This window comes from Taudactylus pleione, unplaced genomic scaffold (assembly GCF_031769625.1).
Source record: "Taudactylus pleione unplaced genomic scaffold, aTauple2 ptg000004l, whole genome shotgun sequence".
NCBI classification, from domain to species: Eukaryota; Metazoa; Chordata; class Amphibia; order Anura; family Myobatrachidae; genus Taudactylus; species Taudactylus pleione.
Genome location: NW_028284407.1, coordinates 4846846 through 4868243, shown reverse-complemented (window position 1 = coordinate 4868243; position 21398 = coordinate 4846846). Strand labels below are relative to the sequence as shown.

At 44.6% G+C, this 21398-nt stretch overlaps 1 protein-coding gene across 1 annotated transcript in view; it reads right to left on the bottom strand.

Moving 5' to 3' along the window:
- The window catches only part of RAPGEF4 (Rap guanine nucleotide exchange factor 4), a 168657-nt gene that overhangs the window by 1853 nt on the left and 145406 nt on the right, over nucleotides 1-21398 (bottom strand). The window contains exons 23-26 of the mRNA XM_088468239.1: nucleotides 16216-16266; nucleotides 15777-15864; nucleotides 14475-14539; nucleotides 2212-2266 (exon numbers count right to left, since the gene is read on the bottom strand). Of these exons, the coding sequence (XP_088324365.1) occupies nucleotides 2212-2266; nucleotides 14475-14539; nucleotides 15777-15864; nucleotides 16216-16266 (259 nt within the window). The remainder of the gene's footprint in view (nucleotides 1-2211; nucleotides 2267-14474; nucleotides 14540-15776; nucleotides 15865-16215; nucleotides 16267-21398) is intronic.

Here is a 21398-nt window from a genome sequence, read left to right as displayed (position 1 = left end):
AGTGGAGAGAGGTGATAGACTGGGAGGCCAGCTAGGAGAAGGTTACAGTAGTCCAATCTGGAGATGACCAGTGAGTGGATGAGGGTTTTAGTGGCATCCTGGGTGATGAAGGGTCTAATCCTGGAGATATTTTTTAGGTGGAAACGGCAGGACTGCGAGAGGTGCTGAATGTGTGGTTTAAAGGAGAGGGATAAGTCTAGGATAACTCCAAGACAGCGCACTTTGGGGCTAGAGGAGATAGTTGTGCCATCAATGGATAATGAAATTGTTGGGAGTGATGTAGTGGAAGAGGGTGGGAAGATGATCAGCTCAGTCTTAGACATGTTAAGTTTAAGAAAGCGCTGGGACATCCATGAAGAGACAGCAGAGAGACAGTTGGAGATACGGGTAAGGAGCGAGGGGGAGAGCTCAGGGGTGGAAAGGTAAATTTGCGTGTCATCAGCATAGAGATGATATTGGAGGTCAAAGGAGTTAATGAGTTCATCTAAAGAGGACGTATATAGGGAGAAAAGGAGAGGTCCAAGAACAGAACCTTGGGGAACTCCTACTGTTAGTGGAAGTGGGGGAGAGGAGGAGTCATGAGAGGAGACAGAGAAGGAACGATCAGAGAGGTAAGAGGAAAGCCAGGAGAGGGCAGTGCCACGTAAACCGAGAGAGTGAAGGATTTGCAGGAGGAGAGGGTGGTCTCACAGATACCCACATAGAAGGCTAAATTAGCATATCTAAATCCGAAGGCTGCCACAACAAGGCGAAAATTTGTAGATTTTTAGAACTTTGTTGAGCCACTAATTTGGAGTGTGGTTTCTCTTTGCATGTTTTAAACCTTAGTACCTTAACTAGCGGCGAAACGTGCCGTCTCTGGGCCCCATAACAGAATTTGGTGGAGGACCCAGCAATGTCGCTGCACCCTCTTGTGGCCATCGCTTTAGCTTTAGAAGAGCAAATGGTGGCTTCTTCTGTGCATGGACCGGACCCGTTCATGAGAGCAGAGTGGATGATGACACGGCATTGCTGAGCTACGCTCACCTCCAGGCCCCAAAAAAACACAGCACCCCCTATGGATGTGGTAGTTCTGCCACTAACCTTCACTCTGATTGATATATGAAGGATAGTGTCAACGAGTTGTACTCGCTTAGGGGGCAATAAGAGTGATTGATTAGAAAATAAAATATAGGGTGAAATGTAGGATTCAAAATGGTAAGATTGCATAAGATCACGAGAATCCGCAATGTATGGGGCCGTGCTTGTGTTCAGCCTATCAGTTTCCAAGAAACTGGTGACATCATTGGGCACTTGACACATAGCACATGAGGACTAGGGCACACTTTTTAGCTGTGCAATGTCGGTGCCCTGATAAATCGTAGTGTAGGGGAGAGGACTGCTATTTTATTTTCCTCTTCATTTATTTGTGAATAGCATATTTTTATTTACAGCACAAGTTACCATCAGAGCTACATCTGTTATTTTGTTACACATTTGTAATAATGTGATTTTCAGGCAAATGTTACTGTATTTTATCAGCTTCTCTATAGCATTAAGAAGTATCCATGGTACAATAAAGGCACTTATCTACAATCCCAGTGTTTGCAGCTGTCAGAGGCTTGTGTAGTGACACTGACATACCGCAGTGAATTAAAAATGTTGAAGAAAACTGTGCAGTAACCAACTTCAGACAAGTTAAAGTGTAAAAAACGGCATTCGTAAGTGCTGTATTTCAGCAGTAAGGCAGCGAACAAATTATTAGCAATTATTTTCAAATAACTTATTATTTGGTGATATTAATTAAAAAACAAGGAACGTTCTCCTTCAAACAGTGAGAAGACTAGAGGAACCTGTCTTAATTAACAAACCTATGCTACTGTATAGATGCATATAATTTCATTAGTCTAACGAAGGTAAAAAGAAATAAAAATAAGAGGAAATGCAATCTCTCTTTTTATTTACAGGTTTCACTTTCCAAACGTCTAGAAATGTAATTTACTGCTGTGTGTTTTCATGATGTAAATTCAGAGTTATCCGGCCAGTCATTAGACAATCACTGAATCGCTTTACCACAACATGCTAATTAGGATACTGACAGAAATAAAAAAAATAACAGTGAATAAAGTGGAGATTATAAAGCCATTATGATAAATACTTAAATTATGTAATGTAATGGCATCTCTTATTCCACAATCAGACATAATGACTTTGATAGAAGACACAACTTACTGAAGGGCACGCTCCGGCAGTATCTCATTGTTCTCACAGTATTAGCAATCATGCGCTGAAAAAGACAAATCTTGATATAATATATAATGTAATATGCACACAAATACTTTTTAAACAGTGACAATAAAGCAATATATCTGAGACTGTGTGAGGGAACAGAGGGCCTAATTCAGACCCGCTCAAGAGCGCTGAGCACTCGCAAGCGGGTCAATGTTGCCCAAGTGCGCATGCACACGACGGAGGCGGCTCGTTATGGGTCTCGCACCAAAGGGGGCGTGCTGTCGATGGTGATTGACAGCACGCCCCCTTTGGTGGGCGTGCCAGGGGCGTGGCTGCCCAGATGGAGGCGTGGCCATGGGAACGCCTACTGTCTGGGGCCGGCCCCACTGACATCACTAGTGATGTCAGTGGGAGTGCTTTTGGCTCTGATAGAGCCAAAAGCACTCCAGGGCTTGAAGATGCGAGACCCTACCGCAAGGGTCTTGTCGCAAGCCCGATGGTCGCGATGGTCTTGACCATCGCGACCATCATGTTGGCCGCTCGCTATAGCTGTGGGTGGTCACACAGGAGGCCGCTCCAAAAAGAAGGAGGGACGGCCTTGATTCAGAGCGAGCGCTCTGTCAGAGCGTCCGGCTCTGAATCAGGGCCAGAGATCTTAAACTTCAACTTTCTGTATATAAAGCATAATGGAACCACCTTCCGATATTTCAGATCCATGGATTGGCACAGGGGCGTGGTCAGGGTTGGACTGGCCCACAGGGGTACAGGGGAAATTCCCGGTGGGCCTCACTGCCTGAAGGCCCACCCCCCTTCTCCAGGTGTCAGGTTTCAGACCTCAATATTGGATGGTCAGTTACCTGGTGGAGTAGTACCACTGATCAACATGGGTGCTTGGTTCCTTTATAGAAACTACAACATTTGCCTATTGGTTAAGCAAGTGTCTGCAGTGGCTGGCCACACCCCTTATGGGCCCCTACCACTGCATTCTCCTGGTGGGCTCTTTATGCCCCAGTCTGACACTGGGCGTGGTCATGGATTGGTAGAGGGGCATGGTCATGTGGACATGAACACATCATCAGGTGGAATGGTTAATGCCCTTGGGGGCATGACAATCACTTTTAACCACTTGTTGACAAAGACATCTCTGAAATAGTTGTTTTTTCTTTTAAGATTGAATTAGGTCAAGAACTTCTATTTATAAGTTATCCAACACAATTTTTTTTTTTTTTTTAAAGTGTAATTTAAAAACAAAACATAACATTAATAGCAAGTTTAAAAACATCGGTCAACGATATATCAGACATCGCTGATGGGACCAACACAACATCGCTGCTTTGCATTTCCCTGATGGCTGGTCCACTGAGCAGCTGCTGGATATACACTGGGGGCTGAGGGCTGGTTCATTTACTTTTCCCGGGCAGCTGTTTTGTTTATCTGTGCAGCCGCCGGATGGGGGTACTCCCTGGCTGCACAATCAGCAGTGATCGTCAGCATGGCAGACCCTGGAGGCAGATGTAGGGATGCAGAGGGACCATTTCTGGTTGCTGGATGATTATCTTCTGGCAGCCGCCCAGTGGGCATTTCTGACCGGTCTAGAAAAAGGATGCTCGCCATGTAAACATGTCATAGCAATTGGGGCGCTTATATATTGTTAAATAGACACACAAATAAAAACAAAGAATATTTGATTACACAAAATGAATACATAAAATATATATATAATAAAAAGCCAATTTATGCTTCAAAAAGACACACCACCTAAATGTATCAACCTCCAACAGAGGAAATGATGAAACAATTTATCAATAGAAATACTGTAGGTTCCGTAAAGGGATACGTAGATAAAAGTTCCTCTATATATAAGCATATGATTTGCTTTAGCTGAAATAAAGGGAGTTTTTTTATTTCCCCTTCCACATATAGGCAGAGTCTGCGTGATTAGCACTAAAAGTATTAGACCCACATCCAGATGAGTTGGAATGCAGAGCGTGTTGGCAGCAGCATGATTGTGAGCAATAAGGACCTTATTCAGAGGCGGCCGTAAGGTCTACGACCACACGGCCGCCTCAATGTTTTGCCAGTGCGCATGCGCATGAGGGAGCCGGCTCCCTCGTGCGCATGTGTGAGACCCGCTACGACCGACAGCGCCGGTCGTAGCTGGTCTCTTTCCAAAAGGGGCAAGCTGTCGATGTTGCTTGACAGCTCGCCCCATTTGGAAGGCGGGCCGGGGGGGTGGCAGCCCAAACGGAGGCGTTTGGGGGAGGCCCCACTGACATCACAAGTAATGTCAGTGGAGAGCTTCCGGCTCTGACAGAGCCAGAAGCTCTCCGAGGCTTACGACAAGTGAGACCCTACCCTAGGGTCTCGTCGTAAGCCCCGATGGTCGCGATGGTCTCTGACCATCGCGACCATCACCCAAGCGGTCATTAGAGCTATGGGTGTAAACCCACACCCTAACGACCGAAACAGAGGCGGGCGGTCAGGATGCAAGCAGCCGCCCAGTTTCTGAGCGACCGCTTGCATCCTCCGACCGCCTCTGAATGAGGTCCTAAGGGGGTCATTCAGACCCGCTCGCGAGCGGCAGTACGCTCGCAAGCGGGTCGATGTTCCCCACTGCGCATGCGCACGACGGAGGGAGCTCCGTCGTGCGCATGCGTGAGACCCGGGGAGCGATGGGCTTTCCATCGCTCCGGGTCTCGCACCAAAGGGGGCGTGCTGTCGATGTTGATTGACAGCACGCCCCCTTTGGTGGGCGTGCCGGGGGGGCATGCCTGCCAGACGGAGGCGTTCCCATGGGAACGCCTACCGTCTGAAGCCGGCCCCACTGCATCACTAGTGATGTCAGTGGGAGTGATTTTGGCTCTGATAGAGCCAAAATCACTCCAGGGCTTGTGGCAGGGAGACCCTACCGCAGGGTCTCCATCGCAAGTCCGATGGTCGCGATGGTCAAGACCATCGCGACCATCTTTTTGGCCGCTCGCATATGCTGTGAGTGGTCACCCACAGCTATACGAGCGGCCAGGAGGCCGCTCCATTTTCATGGAGGAGGGCCCTGATTCAGAGCGAGCGCTCTGGTCAGAGCGTTCAGCTCTGAATCAGACCCTAAGTGCCCAGTATATATACCCAGCCTCATCCCGACAGATCACATAGGGGAATACTGGTCCGGTCTTTATACTCCGCTTCGGCTGCTTCACAGGTTACACTGGAACTTGTGCACGATCTTTACACTCACTGTGGCTGCAGCTTAAAATCCTCAGGCAGCACTAAAAGTCAGTGATTCGTTTAGGAAGCCAGCGGCCGCAATCCCGACCGCCGGCTTCCCAAATCCTCTATCCCGCCTAGGGTTAAATGACAGGCATCTAATATCTAGACACCTGTCATCTTCTCGACGCCGGGAGACAGGCGCCCGGCATCCCGATCGAAGGGATGCTGGGTGCCGCGAGCGGACGGCCGCGAGGAGGGTTAGGTTTAGGGCACCCGGGGGGGAATTAGGGTTAGGCACCCCCCGGGAGGGTTAGGGTTAGGCTAGGGGGGAGGGAGGGTTAGGATTAGGCACTTAGAGGGGGGAGGTTAGGGTTAGGCACTTGGGGGGGAGGTTAGGGTCAGGCACCCCTAAGGAGGGTTATTGTTAGGGGGGTTGGTTAGGTTAGTTTATACTTACCTTAGGGACGGTCAGGATCTTAGGGACGGTCAGTCATCTTCTCGACGCCGGGAGACAGGCGCCCGGCATCCCGATCGAAGGGATGCTGGGTGCCGCGAGCGGACGGCCGCGAGGAGGGTTAGGTTTAGGGCACCCGGGGGGGAATTAGGGTTAGGCACCCCCCGGGAGGGTTAGGGTTAGGCTAGGGGGGAGGGAGGGTTAGGATTAGGCACTTAGAGGGGGGAGGTTAGGGTTAGGCACTTGGGGGGGAGGTTAGGGTCAGGCACCCCTAAGGAGGGTTATTGTTAGGGGGGTTGGTTAGGTTAGTTTATACTTACCTTAGGGACGGTCAGGATTTCCAGCGCTGTCGGGCTTCCGCTGCCGGGCTCTGCTGTTTTGTCAGGCTGCCGCAGCCGGGAATCGAACTGCCGGTCATGCGCCAGCCGGCTTTTCATACCGAATACGTCCTTACAAGTAGGTTTAAATAATGCTTGTTCTTATTAGCACCAGGGGCTGTGAGTGCATTCCAGAAGACTCAGTGATCAGTATCACGGTGATGTATCAAAACGAAGCGTCCATCCTTAACATGTTTCTCTGTCAAAATGTACTGACAGTTTCTTCTGACTGGTCGCAGTGCTTCCGACCATGGGCCGTATTCAATTAACTGTGAAAATGGCAGTATTTTTGCCGTCTGCGAAATCGGGCGATTTTCACCCAAAAACCGTTGAAAACGTCCGTTTTCGAAAAAAAGCGGCAAAGACGTCCGTTTTCGCAATAAAAAAAAAAAATGTAAAAACGGCAAACAGGCAAAAATGGAGACAAAAAAAACTGGAGAAAAGTTTTCTCCATCCCAGACCAGGAGAGAAAAAATGCTTAATCCCTATTTTTTGGCTAAAAATGTGGGGATTTCCTTCAGAACCCCTTGGATACTCCTGATTATATATTACCCCCCCCCCCCAAAAAAAAAAATCGTAAGTTGCATACTTGGTCGTAAAAGATTACCATGCGAATTTGGGTTGAAAAAAAAAATGAAAAAAAAATTGGAAAATGATAGAAAGCAATTTTTTTCCAGGAAAATACTGGTCCACGTAAATTGGGTGCAAGTATATTTTCGTGTCGCTAAAAACCCGCAATTTTAAAACCGTTAAATAAACGCCTGCTGCGACCGCGTGCGATTATTAAAACACTTGATGCATCCCTACCGCCCCCGAAAAATCAGACCCAATACGTTAAAACCATTTTCAACAGGTTTTTTTTGCACCCAAAATTTGCGCGGTTGTTTTTTTTGACAAAGTACACAAATTACGAAAAGAAAATTGGGTAATTTATCATTGGAGGGGGGGGGGTCCAAAGGGTTCTGAAATTAATCCCCACATTTTTAGCCAAAAATACGATTTATTTTTTTTTCTCCTGGTCTGGGATGAAGAAGACTTTTCTCCAGTTTTGCTTTCTCCATCTTCGCTTGTTTGTTGTTCGCACCATTCGCGGCCACTTTCCCGGTGTTCTGCGCTTGCGCAGTAGACTCCAGGTACACTCTAGTGCCCGGAGTCTACTAAGGCTTCGGTGGCTGGTGGCCACCGGGGAGAGAGGAGGGGGCCCTGCACGGGGAGTGCACACGGGCCCCCTCCTCTCTTAAGATGCCCCTGGGCACAATGTATTATACCCATACCTCCCAACTGTACCGATCTCGGGCTCTATCACGCTGTCAGGTAAGGAGCTCCTGTTCTCCCTGCTACTGTTCACCTCTGCTTTGCTATGCGGGACTGGTGAGATACCTCACAACTTTCCCACCACAGTATAAGTATCTATGGCCAAGGTCATGGAACAGAACGTCTATCAGAAATATCTCAACAATATCGGAACTATTAGGTGGTATGTGTAAAATAAATTGTGCGCTCCATTATGTTTTATGATGTCCTCCTCCCTTTGTCACAAACAGCCATAAGGGGAAATGTATCAAACCTTCTAAAGAGGACAATTGGTGGTGTTAACCACAGCAACCAATCAGATTCTAGCTACCATTTATCTAGTACAGTCTATAAAATTAAAGAAGCTGATTGGTTGCTATGGGTATGAATTAATATAGAAAAACCAGACACTCCTGGGAATATAAAAATCAATCCAAATGCTGCTCCCTGAGTTATGGGATGCTGAGTGCCAATAAACAGACATACAAATTACACTGCGAGAAGAGTGAGCGCAAACAGGATGAATACAAATGTTCATTTTTATTTGTAAATAATCGATGCAGGTTTATTGCAAAATATGTATTAAAATATGAACTGTATCCCTATTGAATTGAAATATGCGCATATGTAACCATGGGGATGTAGTTTATATCTATGGGCTGTTGGCGCTCAGAATGCCGGCACAGAAATATCCACACCAGTCAGAATCTTGGCACCAGCCTCCCGACGGTAAGTAGTGGGGCTAGGGGTCAGGGTTAGGCACTAGGGCAGGGATGGGCAATAAGCAGCCCTCCAGCTGTTGTTGAACTACAAATCCCAGCATACATTGCAACATTTTTAGCATGGCCAAATAGCAAAACTGTGGCAGGGCATGCTGGGACGTGTGGTTTTACAACATCTGGGAGGCCGCTTATTGCCCACCCCTACACTAGGGGGAGGGTTAGTGTTAGGCACTAGGGGGGAGGGTTAGTGTTAGACACTAGGGGGGAGGGTTAGGCTGCAGTGGGGGGGACTTAGGTTTAGGCTGCGTAGGGAAGGGTAAGGTTTATGTAGCGGAGAGGGTTAGGATACTTACCGACAGACAGGGGCGCCGAGAGGGGGGGGGGAGCGTGAACTATTTACCCAGGTCCCCCTCCCTTCTCCCTCCATCACAGCAGCCCAACACACAGTGTGTGCCCCCACAGCAGTCTCCTATGCCTCTGGGGGGGGGGAGCGATCACACTGATTGAGCTAAAGCTTCTCAAACCGACAAGTGGTGGTGTTGCCTATAGCAACCAATCAGATTCTGTCTCTCATTTTCTACACTGCAATAGAGAAATGATTGACAGAATCTGATTGGTTGCTATTGGCTACACCGCCACTTGTCTGTTTAAGAAATCTGCCCCTGGGTGCAAATAAGAAGACAGTTCACTTCTGAGAAGCACTAACGCATTTCTCATCCCAAATAGATCCTCACAGGGAATAGTGTTTCTCTTTGTATATTTGAGTGAGATTTTATGTATATTTTTACCTTTACTGCTTGGTTACATACTGTATGTCATTTAAATAGGGATACGGTTCATATTTTAACTCATATTAGCAATAAACCTCATGGTTTAATATTAACAAATACATATTTTTTTTCTTTTCATGGTGTCTGCTATGGGTACACCTCCACCTCTACCCTTTATAAGGTATGATACATTTCCCCCTTAGGCTCTTGAGCATTAATGCATGGTTCTAACATCAGTCCTTAAATGGCTCCTGGCTGGTGCTTCAGCATTTGTTACACACATATTCATTTCCCTTCTACAGATATTCATTATTCTATGGGCCAAGCAAATACGATTTTATTGCCCAGAATCCTGACTGCTAAGAGCAAAGTATCATACAATTAAGTGTTACTCACTTGCAAGTTTCCAGTTTCATTCTGTTCTACTCTCCTCACACATCTAATTATAATGGCATATTATATAACTACGTGTTACCATCTCCAGCAGCTGTTTGTATCAGACGGCTATTTATAACTCCCCACCAATGACACGGAGCCTTGCACAAGGGACAGGGAGCAGTCCAGCATCAGATCGTCAGGGTAAAGCCTGTGCCATGACCTCATATTGTTATAAATATTCGCAAATTCACTTAGGATGTATCAAGTGCTCAGTGTCATGGTTGTTAAGTGACTAATGTTCCTCAGTTCTACAAATACCCCATGATGGAAGACGTGGAGTGTTAAACAGTTACCAGAACTGATCCTTCAACATATGTGCATACAGTGTTGTGTGAATTGAACAATTTTAATTTTCTTTTGTTTGTTAACTTGGTAAAAATATACAAAATAATGTAGATACTAAATCGGACGGATTTACCGATTGGCACTTTGGAGGTGCTTTAAAACTCACAAATGTGGACGGTGGTTTTCAAATGTCCAAACCGCCAGTGGGTATGTGGAATTTGGTGGCGGCTTAGAGTGAAACGCAATGAAGAGGGGCAAGGATCCCCCTCCCCTCCCTCTCCATACAAAAGTAAAATAAAATGTTATCAGAAACCAAGGGAAAAAAGTAAAAATAAATACCTACAATAGCCTGCTATACAGTATATCACCTACAGGATGCGGTCAATATTCTGACCGCGGGGACTCCGGGGGTCAGAATGCTGGCACCAAAATCCAGACACCTGTCAGAATCCCTGGGCCAATATCCAGACTGCCGGAATCCCGAAGGTAAGTAGCTGGGTTAGGGGGGGGGAGGGTTAGCCTTAGGATGCAAGGAGGAGGAGGTTAGCTTTAGGCACTAGGGTGGAAGGGGGTTAGGTTCAGGCACCGGAGAGGGTTAGGATACCATAACCCTGACTGCCGGGATCCGGAGTGCTGCCATCCCGTCGCCTACTACACGTTTTAAATACATAATATTTTAAACTGAAGGTCGAGCATTTATTAATATTGTCCTCCATATAATTTATTTAGTAGCTCCGATTGGCCTCTAAAATTTTCTGGAGTGCAGTAGAAGCCCTTTCTTACTTTTTCTTCGATCTTGAACTGAGTTAATCCATTGGTTATTAAAAAGCAACAAAACACACTGACTGTACAGAGGCCCTGATTCAGAGCCGGACACTCTGACAGAGCGCTCGCTCTGAATCAGGGCCGTCCTTCTCTTTTTTTAGAGCGGCCTCCTGGCCGCTCACATAGCTGTGGGTGACCACCCACAGCTATAGCGAGCGGCCAAAAAGATGGTCGCAATGGTCAAGACCATTGCGACCATCGGGCTTGCGACGAGACCCTTGTGGTAGGGTCTCGTTGCCGCAAGCCCTGGAGTGCTTTTGGTTCTATCAGAGCCGAGAGCACTCCCACTGACATCACTTGTGATGTCATTGGGGCCGGCCCCAGACGGTAGGCGTTCCCAAGGGAACGCCTCGGTCTGGGCAGCCACGTCCACCAAAGGGGGCGGGCTGTCACTCACCATCGACAGCACACCCCCTTTGTGGGTCTCCCGCATGCGCACGACGAAGCCGGCTCCCTCGTGCGCATGCGCACTGGGCCAACATCGACCCGCTTGCGAGCGCTCAGCGCTCGCGAGCGGGTCTGTATCAGCCCCCAGTGAGCTTCTTGACTTCTCTCAGCCTGGAACGAGTTAATGGTTGGGTACTCGCCCATGTCATAGATGGCCAGCCACTCAGGAACTGTCTCTCGTCCGTCAAAGAGGGCCCCATTATTGATTCTGATTATAATACCACATATTTTGAATATGCTAGTAAGGACAATGTATTTCATAATAACATATAGAGATGAATTTATTATTATTTTTTTTTCCCGTGACTTCTGCTAATACATTTGGAGAGGGTTCTTTTGGGGTTTTTTTTTATGTGATTGTGAAGTAAAGATAGTAAAAAATGGCAGTGGTTTCATGCACCTCACCTGTCCCAAATATTTATTTTGTTTTGAAAGATGTTGTGGCAATTTTTCTGCGATTTTTAAAGTCACCCATTGATAAATCCGGAGGCTTATTAATGGTAAAAAATCATGAAGGTGCTGTGTACTGTGGTAGTTACTAAATTTCATATTTATTAAGTGATGCAAAAATGTAAAAATGACGGAGATCTAGAAAAACCTCCCTTGAATAAACCCCCCACTCCCCCCTTGGTTTTTTCTGGTGGCTCTGCTAATTTTTTAACTGATTGTACTCTACCCATAGCTATCTTCTTAGTTTCGGATACAGTGAGTTAACCTCAATGTATTCACTGCCCCAGAATATAATAAATTTCAATGTGGCTAGAATGAAATAAATTATAAAATTTTGGTTAATAATAAAGATAATTGCTACAATTTATGCCTATTTGTTTGTTTTATGGTGACGTCCTTAAAATATTTTTAAGATATATTGTATATTTTTATTATATTGTATATGAGTTACACAGAAGCACTATTTTAAGATTTTTTCCTTATTCCTTTATATCCGCTAACACTACTCTGCAAACTGCCAACCCACATAGGGCCGTATTCAATTTGAGGCGAAAACGGATGACGTAATTTTCGCCTGTTTCAATTATCGCCGTATTCAATTTCAAAGATTTTTCGCAGGTGCGAAAAGTCTTTGTTAAAAAACGGGGATAAGTTTTCACCATGTTATACATGGCGAAAAAAAGTGCAGAATTGGGGTTTAGGGGTGCAGAATAAATAAATAGCCTGCAGCCTTTGTAATGTCCCCTTAAAGTATTCAGTGTCAAATTTTTTTAAAAAAGTTCCCAAACTGTGCGCTGCGGCACCCTGGGGTGCCTTGGGAGATTTGCAGGGGTGCCTCAGGTTGGTGGTCAATCAAATTATGGCCAATGTACTGTAAATATGTAAACAAAGAGAAGCGCAAACCTGTCCACCAGCACATAACTGACCCTAAGGATGACAGGTCAGCGCAATTTACTTCACTTTACTATTTTACTACATTTTTTTCTGAATTTCTCAATAACAAACTTAAACTTAGTGATGCCGTGAAAACATTTCTGATACTCTAGGGCGCCATGATTCAAAAAAGTCTGGGAACCACTGGTTTAGATTACTACACCAACAGGACTACCCCTTGCCAAAGTCACAAGTGATAAGTAGTGCAAATATAGAGCCCGATTCATTACAGATCGCAACTGCAACAGCGTACGCGGATTGGCCAATCGTGTGTACTGCGCATGCGTTTGCACCACAGTGCGGGTGCGTGAGTTAGCATTGTGATCACACTGCGATCACCTATGCATATAGGAATCCACTGCTGAGAGAGTAACAGGCTTTGAGCGTTTGTGGGTGGGGTATGCAGTTGGGAAGGCGGCGGACCTAATCCCGATAGCCGGATTCCCGACTGCTTAATCCCGGCGAGGGTTAAATGACAGGCGTCTTAATCTAGACACTTGTCACTTTACCGACGCCGGGAGACCGGCGCCTGGCATCCCGATCGAAGGGACGCCGGGCGCTGATAGCCGCGGGGGGCCGGAGGGTTGGGTTTAGGGTTCCCGGGGGAGGAGGATTTAGGGTTAGGCACCCCCCCGGGAGGTTAGGCTTAGGCTAGGGGAAGGGGGGGTTAGCGTTAGGCACCCCCGGGGGGGGGGGGGATTTAGGGTTAGGCACCCCTCCGGGGGACTTAGGTTTAGGCAGCAGGCAAGGGGGGGCTAGGTTTAGGCACTTAGAGGGGGGATTAAGGTTAGGCACTGAGGGGGAAGGTTAGGGTTAGGCACCCCTAAGGGAGGGTTAGGATTAGGGGGTAGAATTAGGTTAAAGAATACTTACCTTGGACGATTGGGATTTCCACCTCTGCCGGGATGCCGCTGTCGGGATTCCAACCGCCGGGCATGGGTCCGGCGGTAAATCTTACCGATTCCGTGGGTGGTGACGGGGAAGTAGTTGGAGAAATGCAGGCGTGTCTGTCTGTATGTATGCCGTTACATGGGCGTGCATAAATTAGTCACCGCGATGGCATACGCAGGTTGTGTACTCACTGATGTGAGATAGCGGTAGTGGGTGTCTCTATGCTGGCTGTGCGACGGCATTGTGATTGCAGTCATTAGCACATTTTCAAAGCGGGTCTGCGTGCGTAATCACAGCTGCGATCGCAATAGCGACCCGTAGTGAATCAGGCCCATAGTTTGTTAAACATTTAATAACAAAAACTTTGCTCAGTCTAGAAATGCCAGCTTGGTAGATGTGTTAGAGAATACTTGTCTACTAAGTCGAAACGTCAGTGGATTATAGAATTTTTGGGGAGTCCCACGGACTCCCGGGAGAGTAAATCACCCTTCAGCTTCACAGGCTCCAGGTGGCTAGGGGGAAGGGGGGTCGGCAGACTCTGTGTGGCCAAAAGGGGTGGGTGGGAGATCTATGTAGGCTCCGTGTGGCAAGGGGGGAGGAGGGGATGGCTATGTAGGCTGCTTGTGGCTTGAAGGGAGCCCCTACAACTTAGTTGTCCTGGAGCCCCCACAAGCCCTGTGGCACTATAAAAAAATGCATTGCTCTTGGCAATATACAGTGAGCAATGAACAATATACTGCATAAAGGTAAATGTTTTTACAAAAAAAAACAAAAAACACAATTTTCACTAAACAAAATACTACTGTACTTGTATCCTCAAATCATTACCAAATCTCATTCCTACAAAAAGCAATGCAGCACACTAATGCCACTTTAGCTTAATGAGTCAAGGAGGTTAAAGACATGTTTAAAGTTAAATATATAAGTTAGAATGAATTTACATAATGACATTACTTAAACTGTGATTTAGCATTACAAATGAGGAATGTGCACAGATGGGATGGAACAAATATCTTCCAATAAGCACATATTGCTGTGCTTAGTGTAAGCTGTTTATTTCTAATCTCTTGCGGGGGCAATGTAACAATTATTTTATTATACCAGGGAATATAAATTCCATCTTCCGGTGGTTACAAAGGCTATCTTTATTCATCAGCGGCAATGGGAAACCTACCATTTTCTCAAAGTTTATCAGATGGTCGATGAAAGTTTTGTTTCCCTCATGGGTGAAAGTCATATCTGGAAATGAATAGAGAGACAAGATTAGCAGGTGATGCAGATGTAGGAGATAGTGTCAATTTCAAGCATAAATCTGTGGAAGTACAGGGAGAGGCTGCGCAGTTTGGACCATGCTGCATTATAAGAGATAGAAATGTTTTTGGAGGTTTTTTTTTTTCTCCATGTATGCAGGGAAAATGCTGCCTACATTTTTGCCTCTTATTTGTTTTATACACGTCGATTTGCAGCTGAACTAGGACGCCCCTCCCTCCATCTACTGACGCTTTCATCCTGCACAGTAAATAAGCACTAGCGCCATTGGCATAAGCGGAATATTTGAAAGACCAAAAGGGAAAGTTTAACGGAAAAATTCTAAAAAGTCTGTAAATACACTATTATCTGACATATCTCCCTCAGAACACCATTAAAATGTGCTTTTACCTACGTCAGATAAGCAAACATAAACAGGACAAACATCCACGGCTTTCATTTTATATATTTAACCCCTTACTTGGCGACGTCACATGTGGTGCAACCACAGCCAGAAGCGCTTCACCTGCCAAGGGTGCATCACATGTGACCACGGTGCCCCGCTCTCTGGAAGGGGAGATCCGCTATGCACTACTGCAGAACAGATCTTCTCTGACTCCTTGGAACCCCTGGAAGTGATGATATCGCGGCACAGAACGCAGTGCGGACAGCACTCCAGGGGCATGTTAGGGGATCACAGTGCGAGGAGGGGAACTTAGTTTCCCTCCAAGCACTATTTGCCTGATCTTTCCAAATGCACAGATCAGCTGCTGCAGAGGGGACTGATCATCAGTCCCCTCTGACACAAGCTCCATTCCGCTCTGCATGTGGAGAAGGGGGTTATATGCCCATGGGGAAGGGATCTAGTATAAGTGGGGTTGGGGGAGGGATAAAAGAAAGTATTATGAGGCCGGAGGGGGGATGGGTGGTAAAATAATTTAAAAATGAACTAGTCGCAGGGTAGGAGGAGGGGGTGCAAACAAATTGGATTGTTTTTATTATTAAGGGGGGAGTAATGTTTACTAGCATTTATGACCACTGCAGGGTCTATTGGAATTTATTTACACACCCCTAGATATTTAATTTTTATTTAATAAATAAAATATTTGAATATATTATTAAAAATTATTTAACAACCTTATTAAATAATGAAAAAAATTAAATAAATTCTGCGCGGTTTTGTGGGAAAAAAAAAATCGGCAGTTAAGTGGTTATAATGTAAAACTACCTTTAATTAGTAAAGGTGTGAAAGGAATGATTGGCGGCTCCAGCTTAGCCACTGTCAGTCTGTAAGCTCTGTGATTTCGTGATGGGTCCTTAAATACAAAACAGTAGCGTTAGAAGTATTGTACATTCAGTTCATTTCTGGCACTCAGAACAGGCTAGAAAGATGTATTTATATCATCAGCTGAGCTACTGATTGTACTCCTTTACAAAATACAGACTACTACTACAATTACTCCCCCCGCCCCCTCCCGAAATAAGAAATCCTGCCTCTCCCTTTCCTGTTTCACCTATCACAAGCACCACAGGTCTGCAATAGTGCCTATGTGTGCCTTCCCATAAGTGACACTACACAGATTGGTGCAGTGTTCCCTGTACATAGGCCCAAGCAGCCAGTGTTCCCTATAGCATAAAAACACAACATCAATGTATATTTCACTCACCATTAAATTTTCAAATTCTGCATAGATCTTCTTGAACTTGCTGGGAAGTTTCTATGAGACATAGAAAAGACATTATGCAGACTGGTTGTGTCACTTAATTACATTGTGCTACGTTTAACACAAAGCAATATCCATGTTTTATATACAGTATAGTAGACCAACAATTTGGCTTTTTATTTAGTTTTAACTTTAACATATAACAAAATCTGTGAATGAAGCACATTGCTGGCTAGTAATATACTGTCATAACCCCTTATTGTGTATGCTGTTTTTCTTGCCCAGAGATGTCACTTTGACATTTGATGAGTGATATCCCTTCCAAATGTCACTTGTCTTGGAGGATATTAAGAGCATAGGATTCTTAAATCTCCTTCCACTGTCTATGTCTCAGTCTGTACATTTATTCTTACCTCCATTCCTGCCCTCACAACATGACCCCGCACCTGTCACTAGCAGTCCTGTCCTCACTAACCTAATCACACAAGTGGGTCGCTCACAGCCTCCATCAAGGTCAGCACGGATCATCTCCTGAAACCCTCTTGGCACTGATGATCTGATTCTCCAGAGTTTTCTCTATTCATGTCCATATTAAATTTCTGGGCCACATAAGACTGATGGCAGAAAGGTGCTCAGATCCTGGTCAAATAAGTCATTAAAATGTTTGCAAAACCATTTACACTATTTTTATGAATTTCTATTTTATTGCTACATGAAGACTAATGTGACACCCAGCCTTATGAGCCTTGTGTGATTTTCATAGCTATTAATAGGCTCGGGTTACTCACTTAGAAAATAATGGACAGCACATGGTTAGGGCTGAGAATGTAATATAAGCAATATTAAACCTGAAATGTGAAGTATGATTACTTCATGTAGACCTATCAAGTGACACACCTATGACCCACGATGGGCCCCTGTCACTTATTTAAATGGACGACCTTTTGTCTGAGACGAGCCCCCAACTGCTTACTGCCACATTGTCCCCAAGTTTCAAACTCTTTACTTTTAAATAGACAGAGACAGAAGGGGAGGAGCAAAAAAAAAATGGGGAGGAGCAACAACTCTGCTGTACCCAAGGCTCCACCTGTTAGTCTGAAGTTTCAAGAAGCCAAATCATATATTATTTTTGTAATAAAATTAAACAATATTCCACAGCGATACTCAATAGGGGAAAAAAACAGAATACATAAAATACAACTTATTTAAAACATTGTACAAAATACATCAAGCACAGAACAGAACACACATATAGCACAATACAAACAAACCAGACAAATCTATCCCACATTCCTCTATATATTAAATGGCGGCATATGAAACTATATAGCAAATTGGCATCCTGGCAGCGTTTGAAGCTGTATTAGCTACATGGTAGTATTGGAGGTATATGAAGGGACAGTTAGATATTATATAGTTTATATTTATATTGTTGTCATACCCTGAGTTTTACATATTTTTATTTTGGTTGCACTTAAAAAAAAAAAAAAGAGTATGTTATTTATTACTACACCACACCTGGCATATATTCACCTTTAGGCTGCTGAAAGGACCTTTTTTTTCACTATTAAATACATCAGATTTAATAATTACCCATTTGCTTTATTCTTAATTTAGGTGATGCACCTCATACATAAGGTATATAATTGTTTAACAGTAACTTCAGCTAATTTAACTGTGCAAAATAAACTAAACAAATAACTTCACACTGTGACAATTACAAGATTATCACCTGTCACCAAGGGTTGGATTCATTCTTAAATACATTTTAAACAATTGATATCCTGCATTCACCCATACCATTCACTTCTGCAGCTCCGATTTCTATAGCTCATACAGGGGTTTATGTACTAAGCTTTGGGAAGAGGTAAAGGGAATGTACCAACCAATCAGCTCCAAACTGTCATGTTACAGGCTGTGTTTGAAAAATGACAGGTTGGAGCTGATTGCTTGGTACTTTATCTCCATCCCCTTTATCTCTCTTCAAGGCTTAGTACATAGACCCCACAGTGTCATGACATTTTAATTTCCCCATGGTTCTGTGCTAGTTACTGCTTAATCCTCCCTTGCTAACGATGCATAAATGGCTGTATTGACAGGTCTAATTTGTGTACACATAAGGGTATACTTGCTAAAGTGAGAATTTTTAGAAATGTTCGCCATAGACTGCCATGGGTGAACACCGGCCACGCTTAGTAACGGCTAGGCGAGAGCCACGCAATGCCACGAGGTGCGTGTCCGTACTCATGTAACGTGGCAACGATGTAGCCGGCTACATCTGTATGTCGGATATCCAATGTGAAATGGTGCCTGAATCAATGCTGGAGGGACATAGTGTACATAGATCCAATGATGGGAAGATGCTTTGTCTTTGACTACATATGCCCCTTATAGTACACTCATTACGTATACCCTTTATAGTACACCCACTACATATGCCCCTTATAGTACACCCACTACATATGTCCCTTATAGTACACCCACTACAATTACTCCTTATAGTACACCCACTACATATGTCCCTTATAGTACACCCACTACATATACTCCTTATAGTACACCCACTACATATGCCCCTTATAGTACACCCACTACATATGTCCCTTATAGTACACCCACTACATATACTCCTTATAGTACACCCACTACATATGTCCCTTATAGTACACCCACTACATATACTCCTTATAGTACACCCACTACATATGCCCCTTATAGTACACCCACTACATATGTCCCTTATAGTACACCCACTACATATACTCCTTATAGTACACCCACTACATATACTCCTTATAGTACACCCACTACTTATGTCCCTTATAGTACACCCACTACTTATGTCCCTTATAGTACACCCACTACATATGCCCCTTATAGTACACCCACTAAATATACCCCTTATAGTACACCCACTACGTATGCCCCTTATAGTACACCCACTACGTATGTCCCTTATAGTACACCCACTACATATACCCCTTATAGTACACCCACTACATATGACCCTTATGGTACAACCACTACATATGTCCCTTATAGTACACCCGCTACATATGCCTCTTATAGTACAATCATTACGTATACCCTTTATAGTACACCCACTACATATGCTCCTTATAGTACACCCACTACGTATGCCCCTTATAGTACACCCACTACGTATACTCCATATAGTACACCAAGTACATATACTCCTTATAGTACACCCACTACGTATGCCCCTTACAGTACACCCACTACGTATACTCCTTATAGTACACCCACTACATATGCCCCTTATAGTACACCCACTACGTATGCCCTTTATAGTACGCCCACTACGTACACTCCTTATAGTTCACCCACTACATATGCCCCTTATAGTACACCCACTACGTATGCCCTTTATAGTACGCCCACTACGTACACTCCTTATAGTTCACCAACTACATATGCCCCTTATAGTACACCCACTACGTATGCCCCTTATAGTACGCCCACTACGTATACACCTTATAGTACACCCACTACATATGCCCCTTATAGTACACCCACTACATATACCCCTTATAGTACACCCACTACATATACCCCTTATAGTACACCCACTACATATACTCCTTCTAGTACACCCACTACATATGCCCCTTATAGTACACCGACTACATATGCCCCTTATAGTACACCCACTACATATACCCCTTATAGTACACCCACTACATATGACCCTTATAGTACAACCACTACATATGTCCCTTATAGTACACCCGCTACATATGCCTCTTATAGTACACCGACTACATATGCCCCTTATAGTACACCAACTACATATACTCCTTATAGTACACCAACTACATATACTCCTTATAGTACACCCACTACTTATGTCCCTTATAGTACACCTACTACATATGTCCCTTATAGTGCACCCACTACATATGTCCCTTATAGTACACCCACTACATATACCCCTTATAGTACACCCACTACATATGCCCCTTATAGTACACCCAGTATATACGCCTCTTATAGAACACCCACTATGTATACCCCTTATAGTACACCCACTATGTATGCCCCTTTTAGTACACCCAGCATATATGCCTTATAGTACACCCACTATGTATGCCTCTTAGAGTACACCCATTATGTATGCCACTTATAGTACACCCAGTATATACGCCTCTTATAGTACACCCACTACGTATGCCCCTTATAGTACATCTACTACATATGCCCCTTATAGTACACCCACTATGTATGACCCTTATAGTGCACCCACTACATATGTCCCTTATAGTACACCCACTACATATACCCCTTATAGTACACCCACTACATATGTCCCTTATAGTACACCCACTACGTATACCCCTTATAGTACAACCACCAGGTATGACCCTTATAGTACACCCACTACATACACCCCTTATAGTACACCCACTACATACGCCCCTTATAGTACACCCACTACATATACTCCTTATAGTACACCCACTACATATACCCCTTATGGTACACTCACTACATATGCCTCTTATAGTACACCCAGTATATACGCCTCTTATAGTACACCCACTATGTATGCCCCTTATAATACACCCACTACATATGCCCCATATAGTACACCCAGTATATACGCCTCTTATAGTACACCCACTGCGTATGCCCCTTATATGTACACCCTCTACACATGCCCCTTATAGTGCACCCACTACGTATACCCTTTATAGTACACCCACTAGGTATGCCCCTTATAGTACACCCTCTACATATACTCCTTATAGTACACCCACTACATATACCCCTTATAGTACACCCACTACATATGCCCCTTATAGTACACCCCCTACTTATGTCCCTTATAGTACACCCACTACATATGCCCCTTATAGTACACCCACTACATATGCCCCTTATAGTACACCCACTACATATACCCCTTATAGTACACCCATTACATATACTCTTTATAGTACACCCACTATGTATGCCCTTATAGTATACCCACTACGTATGCCCCTTATAGTACACCCACTACTTATGTCCTTTATAGTCCACCCACTACGTATGCCCCTTATAGTACACCCACTATGTATACTCCTTATAGCACACCCACTATGTATGCCCCTTATAGTGCACCCACTACATATACATTATCATACAGTGAAATATAAATATATATATTAGCGGAATATAAATAT